The sequence below is a fragment of the Lonchura striata genome, chromosome Z, assembly GCF_046129695.1.
Source record: "Lonchura striata isolate bLonStr1 chromosome Z, bLonStr1.mat, whole genome shotgun sequence".
Lineage (NCBI taxonomy): Eukaryota > Metazoa > Chordata > Aves > Passeriformes > Estrildidae > Lonchura > Lonchura striata.
In genome coordinates this window covers 24,187,933-24,208,220 of record NC_134642.1, presented here as the reverse complement: position 1 = coordinate 24,208,220, position 20,288 = coordinate 24,187,933, and the positions used below count along the sequence as shown (strand labels likewise).

Sequence of the window (20,288 nt, the reverse complement as noted above, 5' to 3'; positions counted from 1 at the left end):
TTCAGGAATTCAGGGGGTCTCAGACAACCTAGAACATCTATATCTTTGGAACACAATAGATGAAAAAAAGAAGGGACAATCTGACTGAGTCTTTTATGGAAGCAGCATGGAGCTAAATACTCCAGAAAGAAAATTCCTCTTAAAAATGTTTTGTTCAAAGCATTACTAACAGGAGATCATTAAAGTGACTTAACAGTATGTAAATACAGTGACCATCAGTAAAACTGTTTCTGATTTGGTGTTCCTATATCATGAGGGCTGAAAACAGAATTGTTTTTTAAAGAGGAAGGATCTTCACCCTGAAGAGAGATGTTCAAACTTGTCTGAACGCAGCCATGAGTAAAATGATGTCATGACAAAGTTTTTCCTTCTGGGAGCAAGGAGTTGTACCTGGTGACTTCCATGTAAAGATCCACTCCAATGTAATTTCTTCTTTGATTCTAGAAAAAACATTGTATGACATGTGAAAGGAGTGGTTTTTTCTTTGTTTCCTTGGTGAGCATCTTTGTAGTCATGTCATAAGGTTTTCCCATAGCTTTTTTAATACCCCTGAAGAACCCTACTTTATTTGACAGTGGATATCTGCATTAATGCAGTTACCTTCACAATACTTAATTTACACTGAAGAACTATCTTGCAATTTTATCAGATGAAGGCAGAAACAGGATATTAAGAAAATTAGGGCTTTAATATTTCAGCTACAACTACAAATTGAAACTGAACAAACTTTGTAGAGTGGTTTTCTGCAATGTTTTTGTTCTCCAAGTAACTGAATAAAGGTACTGTTCATTTGATTGATGGAAAAATTTGTTGTTTGTAGATTGTCCCACAGAGAAAGGATCAATGTTGCTTGGTTTGTTAAAAGATACTCCAGTAAAAATCTAATTTATTAAAATTTATTAAATTTTTATTAAAATAATTACATGAAACCTAGGGCTTACCGCTTAAGTTTTAAATCTGAATAAAAGTACATCTGCAAAACAGATAAGCCTAGACGGAACTTGTGTGGTGTTAATTTGTGTAATACATTAACAGGTGACAAATTGATAGAGTGTTCCAGTCACACTTTGTTCTGAGGTGCACAAAAATAAGGAATGGCATGGGCTGCACAGTTCAGAGTATGTTTACTCTTCAGAGAGGCAATTTTCTGACCAACATATTTCATTTTTTCAACAGAACTCTCATGCTGTTGACATCTGAGCATGCTTTCACTTCTCTTCCAGCACTGTGTTACTTATTCACAGGTTAGTCATACATGGCTTAGCGTGAAGGCTGAAAGAAAACAATTCTGAGATCAGAGGACTTCAGTCTTTCTACATCATAAATAAATGTAATGCTTCATTTGGCTGTTTTTTTCATCAACAGCCAGAACAATTGAGCATATGGCAGAGTGATAATATAAACTCCCAGTTAGAACTAAAATCCTCAAATAGTCTTCATACTTATTTATGTAATTATTTTTTCCCATGGGAAATCAGATCTCCAGAATTGATTGTTTGTTTGGAAACTTGAGAAAATAGCACATTAACTACCTTTGTCAAAACTCATTGCTGGATGTATTGTACCTGTTCATACCTGCCCACACAAATGCATATTTATTTTTGGCTTGTGGGTAAAGAACCTTTTGAATATACTATCAATGCTGGGAAATATTTTCATTAGGAAGAGTCAAAGCACTTTTGTTGAAGTGCATGGTTTGTAATGGAAGTAAGGGGTTTGGATGATCATGAACTGGCATACAGAGGCTGCCAGAAATGTTACTTATAAATGTTGCAAAGATGTGACTGTCTTTTTATATTTTTCTTTCTAAATAACCAGTGTCAGAACTGTCCAGAAAAGAGTTTTTTTCCAGGACAATTCGATTTTTAAATAGTTTCACTCATTTTTCTCAAATATATGTAGGCATTAAAAAACCAGCCAATTTTGGCATTCCTGTTTTATAATGAAAAATAATATAAGAGCCATTTTTGCATTTAAAAAACGCTTGACAACAGTACTTGAAGCATGTTTTATGACTATTTTGTAGACCATTTTTGCTTTGGACAGTATTTTTGGGTTTTGATGGTTGTTGAACATGTTGATTTAATGGATTTCAGCTGTCACTTGCTTCATCTGCGTCTGCTGGGTACATAAAATTGCCTTGTACTTTCAAGTGCAGTGTTGCAAATTCAGTTTTTTGGAGAATTTAGAGTTCTTCTCCCAGCTGATTTAAAAATACAATACTTATCTACAGAGACATCTTCCCAGTCCTCTACCATAAGCTGTTTCTTTTAAGCTAATTTACAGAAAGATTGAAGATAGTGAACAAAATAAAGGAATTGTTCCTGAGCTCTGTTTGAAATGGCCTCTGACTGCATTTGTGTTACTCATCAAAATATTTGTACAACCATTGCAGTTTTTATGAAGATGACTAGTTACAGCAGTAGAGCTACAAGATTATACTTCATACTCCTGGCAAAAATGCGAAGCATTTCCAATTTTGATACTGTATTTACTTTTTTACATTGTGGAGGACTCTGCACTTACCTCCCACTTCCTCATTTCCTCTACGGTTTCCCAGTATTTGCATAGCAACTTAAATTTTTAGCCAAGAAATACACTGTAGATCTTTTAGTACAGCTTGACATTGCTTCTAAGAAAATAATTGCTGGAGGTCTTAGATAATAGAGAAATTCCAAGTTAATATAGAGTTGTATATAAAAAACATATACAATGAAAGGTTTTGGTTTTTTTTAGTTTCAACAAAAATAATAGAGTCCATGACAGTGCCAGTAAGCTTCTGAAATATTAACCTCTGCTTTTTCTGAAGCTCTCTAGCATCAATATCTCATTTTCTACCATTGTCATCTCTGAATACCCTGTGGTTCAAATATGCATTTTTGCCAGCATATACAAGTTACATACACAAGTTGTTTACTGAAAAATGCATGTTTGTTTATCTCCTTGCCACCTTATCTCTCACTGCATTCCAACAAAATGTAGTTCCTAGGAATATGTGAAATCCTAATTTTTTTTAACAGACACTACTTGAATTGCTAACATTATTTTTAAAGAGAAAAGTAATTACTACATTTTTCGTTCAGTGTGTGAGTTACAGTATGCCCACTAGATGCCACTCTAGATAGTCGTAAAGACAATAATGAAACAATAGTGAAACTTCACTAGTGCTCCTCTGTTTTTTCAGGTTAATGTTTTACTAAGTGCTTTTAGCTGTGAAATGCTGCTTTCCCTTCACTGGGTACCAGCTGATTCAGCTTTTAAATGCTGTTTTAGCACTCTTGCATGTATTCTTCAGGATGTGAGAGTTGAGTACTTATACATTACCCCAATTTTATTATTTCTCTAATTGTAGGAGTAATTGCATTTTTCCAGAGCAACAGATAGCGAAGAGAATTTCAGTATTTACATCCAAACTAGAAATCCATCATTTTAATAGGAAAATTGAAAGTGGACCTACAAAAATGAAATTGGAAGGAAGTATACTCCTTTTTAATCCATTAAAATTTAAGGAAGTATAGGTTTGATCTTTGATAAAAATGTGGGAAACATGGTTTTGCTTTCCAGTATAAAGTATTTTATATAAGAGGTACTTGATATAAATTATATTTTATTTTTGTCTCATAAAAACATTTCTAGTCATAAAGTTGGACAGTCATGTAATTTGTTAGTAAGTACAGTGTTACAGTGTTTTTTCTTGCTTATTTATTTAAATATTAGGATAATTTTGTCCAAGATTAATCTGTTCATAGTTAACAAATTCACTATTGGAGTATGTCTGCTGTATTTCTTACCCTGTTTCATAATGATGTTTTTACATTAGACTGGCAACTGTCAGGTTGTATGGAAGATTGAGAATTTTACACTGGCATCTGTATATCTTAACAAGAAAAATAGAGGAACAGCTGGTGATGTCAATATATTTTTACGTAATTTGGGATTGGCTGCAGGCAAAAACTGAGCAGTGAAGTTGCCCAGGCCAGCAGATCTTTAGGGATGGTGAAGACAGTATCCTGCTGCTCATTTTCCATGTGCCAAGCCAGGGTGGCTATGATGAGCTCTTGCTGCTGTTGAACAGGGGTTGCTGTTGAAGCTTGGCTTCACTGCTGACATTGGCTGTCAGCTACTGAGAAAGCCTTGGGCCACATCCAGCTGCACATTTCTGCATGTTACTTATTTGTTTCTATCTGCAGCATTTTTTTGTTGAAGCTGAAATAAGATTTTTCTGGAAACAATTTGGTGAGATAGCACTACTCATAAAAGGAGATTTAAGTACTTGGACGGACTAGTAACTATTGCCTGCTCCACATTGTTGGTTTTTGGGTTTTTGTTTGTTGTGGTGGTGTTTTATAGGGGGTTTTGTTTTGTTGGTTTTCTTGTGTTTTTTGGCAGGAGTTGTTTTGGGGGTTTTTTGTTTTGTTTTGTTTGTTTTGTTTTTTTGAAGAGCCACACTGTCTTGCTTCATTTGGCAAAGCTTCCTTCAAATTGCATCTGACAGAATCATTGCCGGTCTCTTTCTATACTCCTTGTAATTCTATCCCTACTTCCAGTGAAAATACCATAACATGAAACTATCTTTTACACAAGAAACAGTGCATTCTGTTAAAGTTTTTTTTCAGAACAATAGTTTGACCATATGATCTTGTGCTTAATTAAACTGATAAAAAATATTATGGCACATATGTTCAATAAAGGAAGAGAGTGAGCATGCAAAGGAGTGAGCTATCATTAGAAACAGAAAACCAGTTTAAGACAAATTTTAGAGGATAATAAGCAGTATTGCTGGAGGAATTTACTCTGGCATAAAAATTGTTTTTGTCTGCTGTGACAACCATAAAAGTTGAATTGCCCTTAGTAATTGGATAAACAGAGATATGAAAGACAGCAGAAAATTAAGCAGAGATTGATAGGTCAAAAATTAATATCTTCAAATTTTTGCTTAATTAGTCAGTCATAGTAAATTAATGAAATCATTATAGCATTTTAGTATGTTATGGCAAACTGTATTTCTTTATACAGACAAAATTTATTTGAAAATCTCTAGGCCATTTTTCAATTTCTACAAAACATCTGTGTGAGAACTTTGGCTTTGCTTTGGGGCCTTATGTGGTGGTGAAATTCTTTTTCTAACCTGTGCTTCCACAGAAAAACTCCGCAGGCTTTAGCTGTTCGGTCTCAAGGCAGTTTATTGCTAGTTATCTAACAGATTATGTTCTTGGACTGCAGCTATTTGATCAGTGGCCTGGGTAGAGGCACACACACACCCTGACATCCTCTCTATCTGCTGTCTTCTTCGTCTCTCCCCCCGCCCAGGGCTGCTGCTATCTTTTATAAAATATATTATGTATAACATGTTTACAATTATTCCCTAATACCTACTACTTACGTTGCTAAGTGTTTTTCTACTCTAAACCAATCTGTGAGTGCCAACATCACCAAGAATATGGAGGTGAGGAAGAAGAAGGAGGAAGAACAGGATTAGCCCACTTTTCTCTATTTTAGAACTTTTGACTTCTATGTACAAAGTGAAAACCCCCCTGTACATATGCTAAAACCCCCCTGTACAATATTAAAAAAATTTCCCCTCTACTTTGTAACTACTTTTACTATACTATCTAACCTTTTGTAATTGCTTATTCCACCTCCAAAGTTAATAATTTATTCCATAGCTCAAACTCAAAATCACAGCTGTTTTTCAGTTGCCTGCCAAGGTCTAGAATGCTTCTAACCAAGGCCTAGAACCTCTAAAAATGTCTAAAAGACATTTTAAGTTCCCACACATCTGCAGACTACAGCTGTAAATGACAGCATATCAAAATGTCAGTTTATCCTCCTTAATACAATTTGCTTCCATTTCCCTTTGAAATAATATGCAAAGGGTTTATAAATACGATTTCATGGTCACCTATCTGTTGGGAAAAGCATGGAGGGCCCAGAGTCAATGTCCTGTGAAGACAGTGTGAGGCACCTGAGCTTGTTTAGTCTAGTGAAGAAGACACTAATACTTGCTAACAAGTATTTCTGGAGTTGCAGGTTATTCCATGGAGGTGGACCATATAACAGGTATAACTATACTAGGTAGTTCCCATTGCCTTTTCTTAAGGTCTTGTTAAGAGAAGGAGTGTATATAAAATGTTGAGAAGAAAATACCATCTTTTTAACAGCTTGTCTAAGGAGTTATGTTTTATGTTCAGCTGTGTTGACATTAGAGTTTCTTTCCTTTCAGAGTGAAATCCTGGCACTGTTGAAATCAGTATGAGTCATGAGAGCTGACTGCATGAAAGCAAAGTTTTATTACTCTGCATTAGTTTCCCAGTATATAAATTCAGCTATTTATTTTCATGCACTACAGCAACATGCAATAAAGTTTAACAGACCAAATCATCAGCTTTTGCTACAAAATTGAATTAGCTTACTATTTGGGTTTTTTTTTTCCTTTTTTGTTTTATGTTTGTTTTGGGTTTTTCAAGTTCCCATTCATGTTTATGTCGGCCTCTCTAAAATGCAAATTAATGGAAGTAAATATACACTTACAGCAAAAGTTTCTGAGTTATCTGACAGATTGTTGTATGGCTCATCAACAGCAGAATCTTCAGGATTCACGTTCTTGTCATTCTCTGGAGTTCCATTTTGTGGTGAAAGCCTTTTCAGGGGGCTGCAGCTTTAAATAATAGTAAAAGGAGTAAGTTAGTTCCTGTGTTACAAACCATATTTGCTCTGGCTCTGTATTAACCACATCAAGTCAGCCTAAGAGTTCAGACTGTAACATGATTCTACAATGACAAAAGAGTTTTAGACTATAAATAACTGTAGGCTTTGCTGGTATTTCAGCTATATTGCAAAGTGGTTTCAAGAGCAGCCAAGGAATTAAAGGCTAATCCAGTGGCGTTGTTACCAAAAATCAATAAAAATAAATGTAGCCCCAATGTAAGCATTAAGAAACAGGCATTTTTTACTTGACAAGATGCATGAGGGGATAGCTCCTCCAAATACTGTGCATGCTGAGTACAGGATATTTTATATACTGTATTTTATATACATATTCATTAATTTTCCCAGTAAAAACATACATATGATAATAATTTCCCCAAAATCCTTTACATGTGGTCCCTCCCCTCTGTACATGCATTCTTTTGTCCTGGGGTTCTCTTTGGTGGTACCTGCTGGCCAGCAACTCCAAAGTCATACCTAACTGCCTGGTGAACTGGTAAAGGTTAACATAACTAGGCTGCCTGGTTGCTTTACAATTTTCCTTCCTACAGAATAAGTGTTGTGTTCTTCCATAGGCTAGTGGGTTCTGAACAATAAGCATTGTGTTCGTCCAGGTGCAAATAATTCTTCATCTGGCAACAATGCTAGAAACAAAGTTAACTATTTACAGTTTTTAAAAATTCAATGTCATAAACCTTTGATATTGACAAAATATTCTCAGCTTTTAAATTTGCTTGCAATTATTTTAAGCTGATCTCTAAGTATTGCTGAACTCTGTACTCAAAATTTGGGAAGGCAAGTAAAATAAATAATGTTCTTAAACCTTTAATTGGTTGCCTTGTGGTGTTGCATATGTCTCTACCATTAATTATATACATTTCAAAAGCCACCAGTATGCTGGCCGATTGTAACTGCATATTCAGATTTTGCAAATAGTCCTGTTAAAACTTTCATGTTCTTGACTAGTGTTTTAAAGAATACTTATGTTTAACTAGCTGAATTATGAGGCAAAAGGAAGATGCCTCAATATGTAATTTACTGTTTGCTTATTACTTTCAGTTTAATTAATTGGATCTTATATATTGTAGGAAAGTGCAAAACAAGAAATGGATCCTTTTGCCAAATGGAGTGAAAACCCATGAATTTATTTAAAAAAAAAATTCATCACCACCAAAATTCTGCTCTCTTTTATATTCCAGAATCGAATGGAAGAAAGCAAAGCACTCTTTAGGACAATTATCACATATCCATGGTTCCAGAACTCTTCAGTTATTCTGTTCTTAAATAAGAAAGATCTTCTGGAGGAGAAAATTATGTACTCCCATCTAGTTGATTATTTTCCAGAGTATGATGGTAAGTATAATGATATCAAGGCTCATTTTGTATTTACACTGTAGTACTGGCAAATTGTGCTAGCCTTGAACAAATGCTAGACAGATCCTTTGGTATATTCCTTTAAAAAAATACTAAAAAAATGTAAAATGTGATTGAACTTTTGTGGACTTTTTAGATTGCTAATATTTTGGTTTATACTGCAATGACTTGTGGGTGGGATGGCAGAACCTCTATTGGGAAATTTTTGACTTTTAGATGAGTATTGTCTTATTAGTAGTGAACCATTTTCTGTCTTTTTTTAAAAATTAGGGTGAAATACAACAGTTAAAAATAAATAGAAGCATACTCCTTAATTGTACATATAGTCTTCTATATTTTTATGTTTGCTTTTATGTAAGATTGAATACCTAAGGAGAAGTGTCATAAATTCTATGTAACATTCAGAGCAACCACCCCTTCTACGTTTTTATTGTACCTTTTAAAATTGTGTTTTAATTTTACATTGATTACGTGAAGTTAATATGTATGACCATAAAAAAAATTGTAGGCTGTATAAGTGTTTCTATTAAAGCTGTACTTTCAGGAAGTTCTCATGAGGGGAAAAGGTACATATTTTGAGGTAACTGAGGGGAGGAGGCCTTGGTAACAGAGAAAAATCAAACTCATATAGTAAGAGGCCTAAAGAACTAAATGTTCCTTTTTTTTTTTAAGAGAGAATCAATTTTGTCCCCACCAGACAGAATAGCTGATTGAGAAGCTGGGGAAAAAAATTAAAATTCATGTTCAAATATGGAAAGTAATAACGGGAAAAATATACTTCTTGTTTTCTGTTAAAGAGGACGAGAACAGTAAAAAGCCTGCAGGATCAGATCACACTATTTATGAGTCAGTGTAAATTTAGTTTCATAGTAATGTACAGAAGAGAACTGGCAGTTGAATAGAAATATGCTTGTTCTTTTGAATTTAATTTGTGTAACAAGTGATGACAAAGCCTGTGTAAAATGCTTTTCTGGGGAAAAAAAATAATTCAAACAGTTCAAAGAAACTTTGTTTTTCTTCTCTGTTGTCATTGGTGAGGGGAAAAAACCATTATGGACTATCAAGGATGTGGGAGTCAAAACCTGCAAGTCTTCGAGAATCTCTTGTTTCCTAGTTCTGTGGATCTTGCAGGACCTAACTCCAGAGAAAAAGTTACAGTATGATATGATTGCTTCTGGTGGCAGGGTGGAGTCTGTGGCTCGCAGAGGTCACCACATGGTCCCCTCTTCTATCCCAGTACAATGGGCCTATGGGAAGTGGGAGATATGAGGAAGGTATCAGAAATAGGTATTTTAATGCTGGATTGCTTCTCTCACCTTCACAAAGTAGCTTAGGGATGGGAACTGCTGTCCAGGGTGGCAAATTGGATGGATTAAATTAAGGAGTTCTGCTGCACAGTGCATTAGTAAGAGCTTTGAAAGGGAGGCCAAGCTGTGCTCCTAGGTCAGTGTGTCACATGAAGCCACACTTTGTATGCTAGTACTAGGCAGCTGACTCACAGGCTGGGAGAGGGAGAGAGGGCAAACACAAAAAGAGGCTATAGTTGGGAAAAAAAGAAGAGAAAAATACTGATGAAGCACTTGCTACATAGATATTCATGGTATCATATAGAGCCATTTGTTGAAAACTGCTGATTAGGGGAGAGCAGTGGGCAAGAAAGCTACTAATTCATATGATAGTTCTTTTCCAGAACCACTTTGCCATCTGAATTTAAAATTAACTCACTCAATTTTTTTTAAGTTCTTGAGATCATAAACATACTTCTCTCTGCTTGAACCTCAGTCAGATAAAAGTTTAAATAACGTAAGAGAGAGTAGAGGTGTGCAAATTTGGGTATATCTCTGAATAGGCCAATAGATCTTGAGAAAATGCTGTGTGTAGCTACTGTGAAACTGTTTAACAAAATTCTAGGAAACTGTCTAAAAAATGAAGTGATTTATTTTGCGGAAATCATTGTCTTTGGAAGCCCAAGAATTTTCTTCATAAATACTTACATATATATGTGCTATTGTGAGACTTAATATTGCTGCTCTTTATCTATAATAGAGTCGAGTGACCAAGCTAAAGGCTTGAGCCAGTTGTGTTTTAGAAGCTGTAGAAGTGTTGGACAGTCCTCTGTCCTGCCTCAAAGAGCTTATTATCTGTTTATACCCCTAAATCTCAGAAAATGTGTAATCTATGTATGTATGTACATATATGTACATCTGTTCATGTGCATACACCCATTTACTGCCAAAGCTTACACCCTTTCCACACAGATTTGCAGCACACCAGAAAGTATCTGCTTTCTCTTTCATGCATTGCCTTCCTAAATTTTACAGTTACACAATTTGGGAGTGTCACAAATTTTAAGCTTGAAGTATTAAAAATTAGGTCTGTTACCAAGTTTTTAAAATGCCTGGACATGTACTGGGCATAAAACTATTGATTTTATAATTACTGAAGGACAGACCCATAACATCTGGGTGCTGGTATTTGTCTTGCTGTGTAACAACAGGACAAATGAAGTAAATAGGAGGAGGTAGCAGGGCAGAAAATGTGTGTTCTGTAGAAACTGACATTTCAGAAGCATGAGAGCAAGGGAACAATGACTTTCGGTGGCAGCACTAGAAAATGGGATAGGATTCACCAGCATGTGGCTTATGTTCTTGCTCTGGACTGCTCTTTTGGCTGTGAACATGAATGAATCCTCACTCTTCGAGGCTGGAAGTAATTACCTTCTGTAATCTTTTAGTTTAGTTTGGTTAGATTGACTCTGTCCTTTTGAGAGTTACAACTTTAATTTAGATCTGATAGGATCATTAGCATACATAAGTTAGATATCAGATAAAATACTAGATACTTTAAGTTGATTAGAACATGAGCCTTTTACAGACAACAGTTTCAGCTGGAGAGCAGCTGTGTATTTTATTATCACTTAAAGTAAATTAAGTTCTGTTGATGACAGTGTCAGACCCAGTTCAAGATATAATTTCTCTGTGCTTCCTCCTAAAATCCATATGGAACTAGTAAATTTTGCAGTGCTAAAAAAACTGAAGTATAATTTAAATATAGTATGTTTAGACTGAACATTCACCATTTCTACTAACTTTTAAAAGATTTAATTATATAGCTAATTTTTTTAAAGCAGGAGATTTATCTTGTGAAGAAAAGATAGTCAGCAGTGAAAGAGCAGCTCTGACTTGGTGAACATCTGAAATTTCTTTCCATCTTTATTTTTAATAGTTCCTACCACAAGGAATACAGCCAGTATATGATACTATTGATTAGTAAAAGGTTCCCCATCTTCTTTTAGGTGGGGATCACAGACAAAACCTTCCTTATTTTCTTTTAAAGGAGTGGAAATACAAAATAGGCTTTAAGAAAACTGAATTTTTCTTACAGGACCACAACGGGATGCACAGGCAGCGCGAGAGTTCATCCTGAAGATGTTCGTAGACCTGAATCCAGACAGTGACAAAATTATCTACTCTCACTTCACATGTGCTACAGACACAGAGAACATCCGCTTCGTCTTTGCTGCTGTCAAGGACACAATCCTACAGTTAAACCTGAAGGAGTACAACCTGGTCTAACTGTACCTGGGGCATCCTCCAAAACCAACTTTCTGTGATTGAAGACATACAAGAGGGACTGTATTATAATCTGTGAAAACAATTTGCATAATACTAATTTATTGCTGGCCTGGACTCTGTGAATGTCCACAGAGTTTGTAGTTAATATTACAATTTTATTTAAAGTATGTGGAGGAAAAACAAAAGATGCTGAAGTACATTCACAGCACATTTCCTCATTTTTTAGGTAAAACCGTGTGACTCAATGTGTTTCAAATTCTCAGTCATACATTTACAAAAGATAGCAGTTTTTTGCTATTGAAGCAAAATCAAGCTGGTTTCCTCTTTACCTTACCCTTTCTCTCCCCCTCCTTTCCTGCTCCCCATATCTTTTAAAAGGTACAATGGCCATTTTTTTCCCCCAGTTGCATTCCTGGGTGAAATATTTTCTGTTGAATTATCTGGTCAGGAAAACACTATCATCACAGTTTTAAGTCATCAGTCATCCTAATTTTATAGTGTGTACTTTCTTTGAAGGATCAAAATAGTATTGATACTGTGATTTTTAAATTCTTTACATGGGTGTCTTCATTCTGTCTTCACTTCTGAGACTAGAATATTGGGATTGTAAAATAGAATTACAGTTGTCTAAGGATCATAAATGTAACCGTAGTTCTACAGTTAAGAAAGGTGCACAGAAGACAGTAATGAAGTAATTAGGATACAATCTGGGATGTACATGGAATATGTTAGAACCTCTTTTTAATTGCCGTGTGCCATTTTTTCTCTCTTATTTTATTCACAAATGCCAAATAGAAAAGTCATAGACACTACATTTTCCCCAGTGGCTGCAGTCTGAAACAATGTTTTTCTCAGTTGTGTGGGGTGTTTTTTCTTAAGTTAGAGCTTTTTTAAATGTTCGTTTTCCACAGTAGAAAAATTATTTTTATTGTACAAAATTCATGTTGCCAAATCTGGCTTTTTATAAAACCAATGCGCTTGAAACATATGCTGATTGAAATGCCAAATGGATGGGTTGGGAACTGACCTGATTGAATCAACTGCCAAATGATTAACACACAGTTTCAGCTTATGTGTTCCTTTTTTTAGAAAGTGTACCATTTTCTAATGCCAAAACCAACATGTAAGTGAATATTCTATAAGGTGTACCATGGTAATTTCTTTTGTACCCGGATGTAGTCTAGTAATTTAAAGATAATGTAGATCTCTCATTTTGTAAGTCATGACATGAGATTGTTTTCTGTAATAATGTCAAGGCACCTTCAGTTGTGTTACAAGAAGTTATTGATGAGAGATCACATTCAGGAACCTTTTTTGATAAGGTTAATTGTTAATTGATTCACAGGCATTTGATAGGCTTTTATGCAAAAAAGCCTCTCTCAGTGTTCTTTAGAAGAGATTTATAAATGTAAATGAAGTAGTGAGAAAATCATTCTTGAAATTTAAATGTGCAATTTTTAACAACAAAAGTGCAGCACACATTGTTGAGCCTTTATTGTGCAGCTTAGGTTGAAAGGTTTTTTGATCAGGTGCAAGATTGCTAGCTAGAAAACTCTGTGTAGAGTTCAGACATGTAATTGGATTGATTATCTTTGATGCCAACGGGCACTAGAGTGCACTTAACACAAAAATGGCTGTCACTTAGCAGCAGATGGGAGGTGAAAAAATAATGGTTTATTAGTTGATTACCAAAGTTAACAATTAATACTAATGAGATATTTTTCATCTGAAACCCTCCCAAATCCAAAAGAACAATAATAAGAAGAGTTGCTATTTTTTGCTCCCTCTAAAAACACCTTGTAATTTAAAACTGGTTGTAGGTATAGTGCAATTATGAATGCTATAATCATTGTACATACATATATATATATATATATATATATATGGCAGCATCCATATTGGCTTTGTAATCATTAATTTTTGGCAAATTGAATGTGCTGTATTGATATGTATCTATGTAATTGTATTGTATGTCTTATAGCTAATTCACATTTTAAATAATGTTATTTTATTTACTTTTTTAAGAGAGAAGAATGTAAATTTTGTCAGTTTCTTTCTGACTAGGGATTTGTTGTTGTTTTTATTTACAAAAGAAAATACTATAGTACAGAGCGGTACTAGCATCGTGCTGTATAAAATCATTTGCACATTCCTGAGTAGAATTAAATTTGAGACACCAAGACAGAGATGATTCACATTCAAAACAGTGCTCAAATCTTGTCAGGGCTTTATACAGCTGTAAAAAATAATTCTATTAGAAGAACTTATGCTATTATATCTCATATTGGAACATAAACTTTAAATAGAAATTTATTTTTTTATTTGACTGATTTGCATTAGGATGCTTTCACTTTTCTGATACTTTTATTGGAAAAGTAAATTCAGAGATATTTCAAACTGTTGTACCTAAGTACAAATGCATATATGCTGTTGCCCTAAAAATACCATGATAAAACACAAAATATTAGCTCAGTCTTTCAGAAACTGTGGAAACCTTTGGTGTAAAAACAACAACCAAAAAGTCACTATTGTTAATGATTTTAAGGAAGTAAAGTGTTTTATTTAATTAAGCTAAAGCAGGTAGATCTAGATTATAAAGAGTGACACTGACATTCTTAATAGGGGATCAGAGCAGTGACTCTTTCTTACATACAGCTTAACAGAATTGGTCCTGATCATGCTATAAATGCAACAGAGCTTTTGTTTTTACAGTTCTGCTTTTGATAATATCCCTTTTTTACATCTGGGAATACATTGCCCACACTGGATTCAGTGCTATAAATGGAACTGTAGTCAAAAAAGGGAGAAAAAAAAAAAAAAAAAAAGAGGGAAAAGAAGAAAAAAAGAATACAAACACAACCAAACAAAAAGCCTAGACAGTGGTGTCTAACAAAAGTTTGGGGTTTTTTAATTTTTTTTTTTCCGTATGGGATATTGGATGGGGGAGAAGGAAATGTGGTTCCAAGTTTTGTATAAAAACAAAACAAAAGTTTACTCATGCTTTATAGTTATATTGTGATTGCAAAAGTTTTCAAGAGTGTGTGCCACTAGGCTATTTTCTGGTATGTTTTTAGGTAAGTTGAACCTGTGGCAATGCTTAGATCATTTGAGCATGTTCTGGGAAAAAAAAAATATTTGGCATGTCAAGGCAAGCTTTACATGAATCACCTAACACAGCATTGCAGTATGACAGTTTACAAAACATTTTCTTTTTAAATAACACAGCTGTTCCCACTTGTTGTGTATTCCATTGTGGTGGTGGTGGTGTTGCTGTTGTTTTAATTGGTGGTTTCTACTATGCCTTATAGTGCTTAAGTCCAGAAGTCTGTGCCTCTAACATGCAGCTGAAGGCAAAAACATGAAGACAGAAACCCTTTTAACTTTGCCAAAATGATATGTTTCCTTTGAATGTTTTAAATGGGGGAGGAGGGAAGGAAAATGTCTTGGGAACCTGTGTATTCTTAATGTTCACTAGCACAAGAAAGCTGTAATATGTGTTTTACAGAAACCTGGAACTTGCCTTTTCACAAATTAACTGTCACTGTCCTTATAGATGTAGGATGCAGCTATAAGGGCAGTTTACTTTTTATAATTCAGTCTCTTTTGATTGTCAAGGTGTATGGACTGTACTTTTTAATCATACTGCCACATGATTGTGAATCACTTTTTAAAGTTTGAAAGTGGAGAAGAGACTTTTAATGCTGGATAACAGTCAGAATTGACTGCATGATTTGCAAAAACTATAGGGGGTAAAAGGGCTGCATATAGATATTGCTAGACTCCCAGCCTTGAGTTGTAAGGTGCAGAAGACTTTCAGATTACTCAACCTCATGACCCTTTTCTTGTTAAACATTCTTTGCAGAAGAATGAAGTATTAGGAGAAAACAAATACATGTTAATCCACATGAAAAAAAATAAAATTTAGACATTTAATTTATTACATGTGCTGCTATTCTTGGAGCTCTGTGCATAGTTACCCTGCAAACTATTACATTAGTGAACTAATGAAGTGTTCACATCATATTAACAAGGCCTACACATGACCTACCTCTAGTTAAGAGATTAGTAAAGTAGCTATGTTTTGGAGAGACTGACATAAATAATTTAGAAAATTTATATGTCCTGGTATTTAATTAACTGTGGTATTTTAGAAATTGACACTTTTACAAATATGGTCCCTCTTTTAACATAAACCATAAATTCTAGAATTTAATAGACATTAAACAACTAAAGCCTTTGCAACTTGTTAGTTTAGTAGTGTTGCAAAACAATAGCTTATTTTGAGAAGTGGAGCTACTGATATTTTTTCTGTTTTGCCTTTTGGTTATCTGTAGCATTTTGAGTTCTATCAGTCAAACAAGACATTTTTCTATCTATTCAATACATTGGGGTCACAATTTAGATGATTAAAGAATTTTACTGTAGGTTTGCTTTTTCACAGTAGCCATGCTCAGATAAATAGAGAATAGAGATTTTGAAAACAGTGTAAAAGATACATAAAGTTTAATGTAAATTATTTGAAGTTTTTTTGCTCTGAGAATACAGTTTAAGCTGATTTCCTCGTTTACAATGCTGCAGGAAATCCTTATTTCACCAGTTCTTAATATTTTTATTCTTTTATGGAAGGAGTGTCAGATGCATTTTTAAACTTAAGAGTATTTAAAAATAATATTTGCTGTTCTTGAAGTGTCACTTAAATGCATGTATTGTGTGTTGCTTGAGGGATGGAAATAGGTTTTTTTGAAAAACTAATATTGTACAGTTTCTGCCCCTCAAAGATGTTGGTTAAAAATACAGTATTTTCGGGCCATATCTTCATATTATATCATCTTCATTCCTCAAAATTTAGTTTTTCTGGAACATTTGGACTTACTGTTCTCCCAAAATGCTTCTTATTATGGTAAATGCTGGAGAGATGTAATTACTTCAAAATTGCTTTTTAATTATACATACTCCATCATCGTCTAAATACTACAATTTCCAGAGTATCTTTCTAACAGCCAGATGTTCAAAACATTTAGGGTGTGTTACAGTGGAGAAGGTAATTGGACAGTATTATAAAAAGTTTGGGGTTTTTTTTGGCTTGTGTACAATGGAAACTCAGAAGCATGGGAGAAAAGAAAACCTGTGTCTCGGGAAAACTCAGACTTTGCAGGCAGGAAAATTTCTTAAGGAGTTTTGGATGATTGCAGTACTACTGCAAGAGTAGTGTGTTTCTTAGGTCTTTTTGTTCACCTATGTCATGATAGGAGTAACAGAAAGAGGCCTATGTGCTGCTTTTCAGGAATTTGACTCTTACCTGGTCAATAACCAGTGGATGTTAGATCATCATTACTGAAGAAATAGTATTTCAGGCAAGTTGCAAAAATTAGTTGGTTCTCTATTAAGTGAATGAAACAGCTGAGGTAAGAATCCTGGAGGGCAAACCATTTGCCTAAGCAAAGACAAGAGTGAATGGTTCGGCATTTTTCTTTCCAGTTGCAGAGTGTATGGGAGAAGGATCAGTCACTAGGGAAGGATTTGTTTTATGTCTTGTGTCTTAGTGAAGATAATGTCAGCAAACTACAGTGTCATTGTGACCTTCAGATATGTGAAATAGAAGTAGAAACTATATCTGTGTGATAAGCTGTGCATACTTGTGATTAAAATCTTACATCAAGATGCTATGATATCTCACCCAATTACCAAGCACTTTGTAGGATATTGTCCACAAATATCTAGGAGTTCCAGAATATTTTAAAACTGTGACAAAATACACAATTGCCACATCCTCAGGAGCACACCTATATCAGTATCTGATACAAAGGTACCAGACCCCCTCTCACAGCTCATTAGAATTAAAAGGAGCTACCCTCCAAGACCTTCTCTGATCCTGGTTTTCATCTGCTCAGAGCTTTCCCTGTCCCTTATGTCAGTCCTGCTGCTTTGTCAATGAACTGGGTGGGAAAAAAAAAAATCTTACTTTTGCTCTTCTTGCTTGGCTGCTTAATTAGTCTAATTTTCAGGGATTTCAGCCAGTTTGGCTGACCAATGGTTCCAAGAAGTACTAAGCTGACCAAGTGGAATGGGTAAAATTGTGTGGCCCAAAGGCTTAGAAATGAGGAAAAGTGGGAGTAACACTTTCCTTCCTGAAAACATCATCCTAGTGCTGTAGTTTCTAAACCCTTCATTTTATGCACTATTATATATTCTGGCTTGGAAGTGTTGCACTTTTCATTTTTAAAGGCCTTGATTGCATACTTATTCTGAAAGAAAAAAAATAAAGGAATTGCAGAACAAAGAAAATTTTCTTGCTCCCCTTTAAGAATCACAAGTCTCTGTATACATGGACTAAATGCAGCTGTAGTCAGATGCCTGATGCCAAGAAGTCAAACTTAGTGTTAGGGATGGAAAAATACAAAAATTGGACTTTTATTCATCCCACCAAAAAAAAAAAAACCAAAAAAAAAGAACAAAACCCAAACAACCCAAAATTTGTTATTTTCCAGTAAGCTCTAAAAAGAAAATGTTTTCTTTCTTATTTAAAATACTGTGTTGCTGGGCATGACATTTAAGATTTACTGTGTCTTATCCAAGGCACTTCTTTCTCCATTCATACTTATTTAATATCATACTCATATATTGCTTCCTGCCATCTAAAGAAAGTACAGTATTGCTTTATGTGTATGCACTCTGAAATACTTTCTGATCCTTGTGAATTAAATTGGTCTGGTAAAATTCAACAACTGATGATGTGTAGTACAGCTGAAGAGGAACGCACTTTCTGCTTAATCTTCTTCCTCCTGCTGTTTTGATTATTTTTGGTATCTTTCATTTATCGTGTTTGCCTCAAAGAGAAGGTTTCTTGACATACCAGATTCAATTCTGGTAGTCATTGCAGAGTTGATCATACTGGCTGCATTAAAGACAAATTGTGAATAAGAACAGCTGCAGAAGATTCCTATAATCAGGGGCAGACACAATTAGCCTTTTGGGCATGCATTTCAGAAAACTATAGCACTATAGTTGGAATACAGTCACTTGAATGATGTAGTAGGCAAACATGGGCCAAATTTTGCCATTTTAATATGTCATTTTGCATTGTCAGTAGAGAGCTGTTTACTAAGATGTTGCTGAAAATTTGCCTTTTTTCCTGCAGTCCTGTATGAGGTGGTTAATGCAATGATCAGGCTGGCACTCAACTGAAGAGATGCATTAATTTGAGAATAAGTTCAAATGTATTCTTGCAGAGACTATTGCATAAGATTACTTTATATGATGCTAACAACAACAACAAAAAAAGATACTTGCATGCAGTAAATATTTAAGATATTGCACTTTTATACATTTATTATAAAGAGGAATCACTCTCTCCCTAAAAATAAAATTCTGTTTATCTCACAGTGAAGTATCTGGAGTCTCTTAACAATTGTCAATTACTTGTGCACACAAGTGTGTTTGTTGTATACTAGATGTTAATTAATCTGTTGTCACATGCTGCAGAATACTTGGTTTATTTCAATTGCTGACTTTGGAAAGGCAAAATAATGTTTTTAACAGTGTCTTGGTGACTACTCTCCTCTCTTTTTTCATGTTTTTAGGAGAACCCTCACAGTTACTGATAAGACCTTATTTATTTTAGCTCAAGAAATTAACTGATTTACTGTTATTATCAAAGTTATTTCTTCAAGTGCTTTAGAACTTCACTGTTTCATCTCACTTTGCTGAAGTTAAGCAACCTGAGTGTAATTGAGAGGCAAAAGGCTAGATATAAACGTAGTCAAATTTGATACTTCCTTTGCATAATAATCTTTTAATGTATAAATCAATTACATTACTATAATTTAACTGATGGAGCTATTCCTCTTGAAATGCAATAGGCTGTTGTGGTACTAAGAAGAAAGCAGTTGTCCTCTATCTTATATACATAATCATATTATTCAGATTCTTTACCAAATGTCGGAAGTGTTCAAATAATGTTATGTCTAATATATGTAAAAACAGCTTAATTGATTTTCAGTATTATTTAATATGGTTTCTAGAAATTGTTGGACTCTCTTGTAAGAAGTTACAGAACTGGTGCTACAAGTGGAAGATTTTTGTGGTTATGGATTAAATAATTCTCTTTTGATACATATTCACACTTATACATGCTGATTTTATTTCTGCTAATATAAAACAAAAGCAACTCCATTGTAGATAGCAAAACATAATTGTCAATTCAAAACCAGAAGAGCAAAACATTACATAGCTAGAATGTAAATACAGGGCTTAATGATAGTGTAGATAGATGATAGTGGCAATGTAAACAAACACAACAAATTTACTAACCAGAGAAAAGTTTACATAAGCTGAGAAATCATTTGTGAGTAGTTTAGTTGACTGTTCACTTGTAAAAGGTTAATAGGAAAAAAAACAAACTGGGTTTGAGTTACTTTACTAGCATCTCTCTCTGAGACTTCTTAAAACATTTTGCAGTTCAAAGCAATGTAGGTTAAAAGTTCTTTCTCCCTTACTCTGATGTTCAAGAGTTGAGAAATGCACTGTCACACTCACAATACCTACATTGTGGGATGCTTAAATGGATGCCTCAAATTGCAGAGGGGGATAATGTGCATGGCATGGAAGGCAAACCTCACGTCCCCAGTCACG

The 20,288-nt window shown here is 34.5% G+C and overlaps 1 protein-coding gene across 1 annotated transcript in view; it reads left to right on the top strand.

The window, feature by feature from the left end:
* Positions 1–19,773, top strand: part of LOC110470681 (guanine nucleotide-binding protein G(q) subunit alpha) — a 117,519-nt gene extending 97,746 nt beyond the window's left edge. The window contains exons 6-7 of the mRNA XM_021530526.3: positions 7,908–8,061; positions 11,467–19,773. Coding sequence (XP_021386201.1) covers positions 7,908–8,061; positions 11,467–11,657 — 345 coding nt within the window. The 3' untranslated portion in view covers positions 11,658–19,773. The remainder of the gene's footprint in view (positions 1–7,907; positions 8,062–11,466) is intronic.
* The last annotated feature ends 515 nt before the right edge of the window (positions 19,774–20,288 follow it).